The sequence below is a fragment of the Hydractinia symbiolongicarpus genome, chromosome 3 (assembly GCF_029227915.1).
Source record: "Hydractinia symbiolongicarpus strain clone_291-10 chromosome 3, HSymV2.1, whole genome shotgun sequence".
Lineage (NCBI taxonomy): Eukaryota > Metazoa > Cnidaria > Hydrozoa > Anthoathecata > Hydractiniidae > Hydractinia > Hydractinia symbiolongicarpus.
The window spans coordinates 21,972,064-21,980,278 of record NC_079877.1 but is presented as its reverse complement, the minus strand read 5'-3'; the positions used below and the strand labels follow the sequence as shown (position 1 = coordinate 21,980,278).

Genomic DNA, 8,215 nt, shown 5'->3' with positions numbered 1-8,215 from the left:
TGTAATGATTTGACATGTTTTTGTGCAGAAGAGAATAGCTAGCCAGCTAGGTCGAAGTGCTTATACAAAATAAATTATGGATAGGAAATAAATGTAAGGTACTTTTCTGTCGTTTTTACTTATATTTGAGTGTAAAATACGATATCAAAGATGATTTAAGATATTGTTTTGTCCTCATTGCTCATAAACTTTTCGCCCGCCATAGACTCGACTTTCGTGTAAGTCACTAAAATTGGAAATGAAGTAGACCATGTTTAATGCTTTCGGTCTTATTTGTAGAACAGCAAAAAGACTGCCTTTAGGACTGAATCTACAAACCATTTTAATGCCATGCTTTTTGCATTAAGTTAGGAATATTAACGATGTGCTTTCCTCCACCTGAAAATTCTACATAACGATACCAACACAAGCATCTTTTTTCCGCCTTACTTAATTAAGCTCAATTTAGATTAGTTTTTAGGTGACAGTTGAGGGGTAATTAAAACTATTATATTAAGAGTGATTATGATTGCAAAACCACCTCGTCCACATATGGCTTAAAATTATAAAACATTTTTATGACTAGACTTTGGATCTTTATTTCCGATCAGCGCTGCGCTATTGAAATATTTATTTTTTAAAAAGGGTGCAAAAATTATTTTTAAAATTGTTTTAGATGCGGGAAATATATATACGACGGGCGAACTCCCGTGACTTTTAAAACACACACTCAATCTTTAATTATCATTTCGGTAGGAAAGCGGAATGACAAAGTTGACTAATGAACTTATGCAACTTTGAGGGACGTGTCAGCGGTCCGTACATTTGGTTACGTCATAACCAAACGTGTTACAAATCATGAGTTTCCTCCGCATGATATATTTAGAGCATCTAGAGCCTTAAATTTAATTTTATTTACTGATGATACAAATTTATTATTTACGCTAAAGGTATGCACGTCCTGTTTGAAACTACTAACACCGAACTGACAAAATGAATTGGTTGATTTAAACATAGTCACAAGAAAAAGAATAGTCCAGGTGGCCGGCCATTTCGGGCTGTAATGAAATGTGAATGTTACTTAAAATGGGGTGGCCGGAGCAGAGAAGCATTAAAGTACAAAAACAAGGCTGCGCAGCATGAAGATTACCTTGTCGGTGATGATCTAGAAGCAGTTTTAGCTTTAATTGACGAAGATATATTGACGGAAAATTCTGATTTTACATTATGTTATTCATGGAACGATTATATGTTTTGTAGATATCGTGATGTTCTGACAAACACCAAGCCAAAGCTCGTATTGTAACTGATAAAAATTTTGTTACATGTATTTCAACGTTTGGTATCATGTAACAATTATTATTTTGTGATAATGCCACCCCATTGTCATTTTCACTTATTACCCAATCCTTAGGTAGCTGCAAGGTCTTTGTTCTTGAGATAAGGTTGTCAAAGTTGTGGTACTTAGGGGTTTCTTTAACCATGATTGGGGGTGCATTTTGTCTTTTATTTGATATGCTGCAGGTTGATGGTCTTTTCTTTGTTACAGTGCTACAAAAAATATTTTAAATAAAATATTTTTCAGAGTCAAACAAGGAAAATATAAGAAACATTTAAGGCTCAAATTACCAAAATTTTAAGAAATCCTAGGCTCAACCAAATGCCCAGGTTTCTTATAAAAAACTGTGTATAGCTACCTTGAAGCTGGAAAACTTTTCTGTGGCAAGTTTATTGTTGGGACGGATCCAGGTATTAAGGTAGTTCTTGTGTCATCTGGAATAAAAGATATGTTTACATAATAGCTATCACGTTGAGTCAAATATGAGGAATAATCACAAATATATATGCGCCTGAGGATTGCTTCCTGTGGGAAATGAAGTTCACATACATGTTTAGCAACGTTTTTCTATCTGCGATCTTAAGGACTTATCAATGACACGATCTTTTGTTATAACATTCACCAGTTTCTCTCGCCAAGCTACGCTAAATTCATCGTTTCCTTTAGGAATTCCAAATATAGAGACACCAGCGGTGCCTCCAGATACATTACAATTAAAAATTGAGCAATTAGCACCAGGCATTTTAGAGATTTACACAGTACTAAACGCTATTAAAATGGTTCAAATTTTCGCGCCGTTTACATTTCATGCGCCTAAAGGTGGATTGGGCACTAAAAAATCGGAGAACACAACATAAAATGCGGAAATCGGCTTATACGCGCGGAGTTACCAGACTAATCTTTTTCTTGTGGCTATGGTTTAAATCTGTTAACACTTCAGAAAATAGATATATATTTTTTCATAAACTAGGTTGCCTGAATAGGTTTTTGATTGTGTAAATAAAGAGAATATTTAATGAAATTTCTTGGAGTTCTCCTGGGCGAAAATTTAATTTAATGAGACCATATTAAATGCATTTAATACAAGATTTCTAAAAGCTTAGGAATCTTATACAAAAGCAGTTTCGCTTTGAATAGAAACTGTTTAAGAAGCAATTCTTTATACACTGCTACCTAAATTATGCAAACTTTGTGTGGAGTAGCACTAATATGACAAGATTAAAACCTGCACAATCGGCAAAAACATGCCAGTAGGATTATATTACGAAGGAAAAAATATTCCATTCTAAGCCATGCTGGGTATTCTTAACGTATTCAAGCTAAACATATTTTAAGTCCTTATCTTCATGTGAAGGTTGAAAATTTAATAGCACCTAATATATTCACCACACAAGAAAGTTTTTAACATAAATACTAGATATTCAGGTAACAATCTTGTTTGGTCCAAATCTAATATACAGTCGGCCCTCGTTATCTCGACTACCCGTTATCTCGATCTTTCCGTATCTCGACCAATTTTCATCGGTCTGTGGCATTTCAGCCTCCTATAGGCTAAAACACGTCCAATATCTCGGCTACCTGTTATCTTGAACGTTCCTTATCTCGACCTATTTTTACTGTCTCTTGAGTACATTTTATCACGTTATCTCAACCTTTTCTGTAATTTTTTGAATTTCATCACAAAAAAAAAATTTGTTCCGGAAAACATTCGAACGTTCAAATCTCTCAAACTTTCTCAAAATCAAGATTTCGTTTGTTTACAATTTTCTCTTCGTTTACACGTCATGTCTGGAAGCTCGAGGTGAAAACTTTGGTTGAATTATTTAAAGCTCTAACAGAGTTGGAAAAGGAAGGTGTGACACATAAAGGTGAAATACATATAGCATGAAAATAGTAATAATTGAATCTTCTGATTAATAGTCCATCCCTAACCAGGTTTAAAAATTGAAATAATTTTTCTTATGTGTGGATGATATTGGCAAACTTTCCTTATCTCGACCTTTTTCACCAGTCCTGAGGAAGGTGGAGATAACGAGCGCCGACTGTATATCAAATTTTCAATGTCAACCCAAAGTCCAAAACTTTGCAGCATGTTTCTAAATGATGAGCAACCTTGTTCACAGGGGCTTTTACCCTTTTGACATCAACGCTGGCTGTATAGGGTAGTGAGTTCTGTAATGCGATTGGTTTACACCCGACATAGATAATTTATGCGCGTCATAATTTATGCTACGATTTACTATAAAGCGACAGATGAATTATTTGTCCGTCTTTTGTGTACATGTTGAATGCTTCTCTTAAATGCAAGAGAAATTTTTTCATAATAAAAAAGAAATAACAAACGAAAGTAGTGAGAACACATTTGTTTTGTAATGCTACATCCGCACGTGAAGACGGGTAACGATTGATAGTACCATAGTTCCATTGTTGTCAGGTAGCCCAAACTTTTCTATTTACACTTTCCTACCAATCCTTAAAAATGGCACTACAGTTGTTGTAAAAACATAATAACAACAAGATGCTTATTTACTATACATACTCAAAAAGTAAAAATTATGTAAACCAAATGCAGAACATTTATCAAGACAAGTGAGAGTATGACAACATTTTAGAGTACTAAAATAAAAATTAGCTAGCTAAAGTAAACTTTTAGTGGTGTCTACTCAAATTTTAACAGTTTCATAGCGGACAAAAATAGACTGCACGTTCCGAAAAATATACCGTGTGAGTCAGATAAACAGCGTTACGAATATTTTTACCTTTTTGGGGAAAGTTATCTTTACAATTAAGAACAAAGTTAGTCAACTCTGTCTAGTTAGTCTTAGAGTCATTTTTAATTCACCCGTTCACATGTAATCTTTATAAGTTTAAAGATAGAGTGCCTAATTCCTTCCTTTCAAATTTTTAGCTGCAAAGGTTCTTATTATGGAAAGACCTGTCGACATTTGAAGGTCGCAGCTTCAAAACATATGGGCGTATCCTTCTTAACGGTTAAACCTTTTAACATTTCTCATCCTACAGCAGTTCATTAACTTTTGTGGAGCATCTCGTTCCCTTGACGATTTTACGGTCATTACATCTGCACGTAATAATTTTTTATTAGAATTAAAAGAAAGTTTAATGATATATAGATGCAAACCTGTTCTTAACAAAAACGTATCATCGTCTCCTTTGTATCTTTTTGATAAGTTCCAATGATCATCTCTCTAGGAATACTGTCTACGAGCGTATGCGGATTCTGATCTTTGAATCGTTTCGTGCTTTTACTATATTTGGCCAAAAAAACTTGTTTCATTACTTGATTGCAACGTTTTGTATAAAAATTGTTAAAAAATTGATACAACTGTACATTGAAAATGGTAGAAGTTCTACTTTGCTTGATTTAAACTAAGTTTTGTTACATCTTTTAAAATACATCTGTTTTTTCGCCATAACATAACAAATAGAAGAATCAGTATGACTCTGGGCAATTTGTTTGTCTAAAGCAAAAACATTCTGTTTCTTTCACTTGTTTTGTTTTCGCCACAATTTTTTTTAATCACCAGAAATCCTAGTTTAATCTTATCACGTGCCGTTTGCTTGATTATCACGGCCTCTTGGTTAGCCAATCAAGAGAAATCCTTTTTAATTATTAAAACCAAGATTCTGGATTGTAAAACAGTCACGTGAACATGCCGTTATCTGGGTCATCTTCGTTTTTACATCCGGATGTCAAAAAGATACAAGATGCCCTGGGAACGAGGTTGTCGATTAGACGTGTTTTGCAGAAGGGCCTGCCATTAATAAAGTTGCTTACTAACACTTGTAAACAAATTTGCAATGCACTTCAACTTTACGATAACTACACTGAAAGGCTTCATAAGAGAACTTCTGATCCATAGTTACATAGCTAAAATTTAGCTATGTAACTATGGATTTCAAAAAAGGGAACTTCTCCCCTTAAATAACGTAATGGGTATTCTTTTTCAGCCATAGGAAGTTGCATAACCCTCGTTTTTGTTAAAACTGAAGTCGCAGGAGAAGTTTTTTGTCACTTTGTCTTAAGAGAAGAATCAATAACAAAGTAGTATCAAAACTTTTTTTCACAGCAAAATATCAGTACAAACTCATATTAACAAAACAGTGACAAGACACAAATTCGGACAACAGAAAACACAACACTTATGATTTTACAAACACTGCTATTAATAAATAAAATAATACCTCAAAAAAATTTACTAAAATACAAAATAAATATAAAGAATCGCAGAAATCATTTCCCATTTACAACTGAACACGACTTATCGTTAATAAATTTAAAACAAAGTCTGAAACACGGACGCAACACCAATGCTCCAAATAACATCAATGCAACACCCAGGGTAACCAAGAACAACCACGGGTTTGACGGCGGCTTGTGCCCTCCATAAATTCGTGTTAAGTTCTTTTTATCAGGAACTTAAAAAAAATTTAATAAAATCAAACAGAGGTTTGCATCCATACCTTCTAGTCAGAGTTTCGGGTGTGCAGATGGCGTGTTTTTATTTAAATAATCTTTAGGCGTAATGAGACGTAAAGTATCGAAAATGATCAAGCTTTTTGCTAAAAGTTGGTTACAGCAACGTCCTAGATTCACTATGCTCCAATTTTAATTTAATTCTAAATATCAACGTATCAAAACACACATGCTTCGTTGTTGTTCGGGAGGGTAAACTTAATATTAAAATTACAGCGTGTTTGCCAATCCAGGCACGGAAAAAGTTCTTTACAGGGTTGACAGCAGTTTCTTAAAAGAAAATTAAAATAAAATATTTTATGAAAGCTGAATTTAAAGTTATATGATGACTGGAGTCTGAGTAAAAAAAAATTTGCAAATTTTCTAATGATGTTATGAATCATATAATAAATTCACTCAAGCGTAGAAACCAATAAAATGAAAAAAAAAAAATAGAAAAGTAAACAATTTTGGAAAAAGTTATTCGAGACGCTATGAATCTTCTCTTTGAAAAAGGGCAAGCTGTTGCCAAGATGAATAAACAATGTTGTCAATATGCTCAAAAATAATGCGTGACGTCATTAAGTAAACAAGCAACTCGTTCTCCGTTGGAAAAAATAAATTTACGTCACCAAAAATGAAAAAAAATGTTTAACGCTGCCAAGAATGAAAAAGATAATTTTGCACGTACAAATCAACAAAAATTGTTCTTATTGCCTATTCTAGCACATTACAAACTCTTATTGCTTAGTAACGATACTAACAGAGAAGGTTCAAGTTGTAAAAAAAATCATCTCGACTCTGGAAAAACAACACTCTTCTTTCATTCAATTTTCTTCGATAAAAATATCATCGACAGTCTCTAAACCGGCAATTTTTATACACGGTAACCGTTTGTCTTGTTTAAAATGAAACAGACCTAAAAAACACACTTCTCAGCAATGACGATTAAATTTAGAGCTCAGAGCATTATGCGATGATTAGAACCACTTTGTTATTGCTTATTAAAAATAGATTACCTGAAGCATATTTCTGTTTTGATCCAATACCAGTAATGCTCCGTATAAGATGGTTATACTAAAATAAGAAAAAACAAAATTATAATACATCTGGTAATAAGACAGCAGCAAAAAACAAAACAAAATCAAATTCTATCTTACTTTTTCCAACCTTTGAGTCGATAACCACACCCTCTGCGAACAAATAAATCCCACCCGAAAGATGTACACCCTCACAATTAAGTACCCTATTTGTACGTGGATTACTATCTAAAAATTCTCATAAATTGTATTTAGAAAGCCAAATTGACATCGAATGTGAATTCAGTTGAAGACGGTTCGTGTTTATACTAGTTATAGCTGATTTCTGGCCGGACATTTAGCTGGAAAAGAATTGCATATTCGCAAGTTAGAAACCATAATACAACAAAATACTGATATGCCAGGTCAAAATCTACACGCCCACTGTTGCAGTGAGATGTTGAAGTGAGATGATATCCACTAAAAACTGTTGCAGTGAGATGATAGCAGTGAAAACTGTTGCAGTGAGATGATAGCAGTGAAAACTGTTGCAGTGAGATGATATTCACTGAAAACTGTTGCAGTGAGATGATATTCACTAAAAACTGTTGCAGTAATATGATATTCACTGAAAACTGTTGCAGTGAGATGATAGCAGTGAAAACTGTTGCAGTGAGATGATAGCAGTGAAAACTGTTGCAGTGAGATGATAGCAGTGAAAACTGTTGCAGTGAGATGATAGCAGTGAAAACTGTTGCAGTGAGATGATATTCACTGAAAACTGTTGCAGTGAGATGATAGCAGTGAAAACTGTTGTAGTGAGATGATAGTAGTCAAAACTGTTGCAGTGAGATGATAGCAGTGAAAACTGTTACAGTGAGATGATAGCAGTGAAAACTGTTGCAGTGAGATGATAGCAGTGAAAACTGCTGCAGTGAGATGATATTCACTGAAAACTGTTGCAGTGAGATAATAGCAGTAAAAACTGTTACAGTGAGATGATAGCAGTGAAAACTGTTGCAGTGAGATGATAGCAGTGAAAACTGTGGCAGTGAGATGATAGCAGTGAAAACTGTGGCAGTGAGATGATATCCACTTAAAACTGTTGCAGTGAGATGATAGCATTAAAAACTGTTGCAGTGAGATGATATTCACTGAAAACTGTTGCAGTGAGATGATATTCACTGAAAACTGTTGCAGTGAGATGATATCCACTGAAAACTGTTGTAGTGAGATGATAGCAGTGAAAACTGTTGCAGTAAGATGATAGCAGTGAAAACTGTTGCAGTGAGATGATATCCACTGAAAACTGTTGCAGTGAGATGATATTCACTGAAAACTGTTGCAGTGAGATGATATCCACTGAAAACTGTTGCAGTGAGATGATAGCAGTGAAAACTGTTG

General features: G+C 34.2%; 1 protein-coding gene across 1 annotated transcript in view; it reads right to left on the bottom strand.

Moving 5' to 3' along the window:
• Positions 1-5,382: 5,382 nt before the first annotated feature.
• LOC130636199 (NHL repeat-containing protein 2-like) overlaps positions 5,383-8,215 on the bottom strand; it is a 39,163-nt gene continuing 36,330 nt past the window's right edge. The window contains exons 14-15 of the mRNA XM_057445840.1: positions 6,812-6,869; positions 5,383-5,755 (exon numbers count right to left, since the gene is read on the bottom strand). Coding sequence (XP_057301823.1) covers positions 5,571-5,755; positions 6,812-6,869 — 243 coding nt within the window. The 3' untranslated portion in view covers positions 5,383-5,570. The remainder of the gene's footprint in view (positions 5,756-6,811; positions 6,870-8,215) is intronic.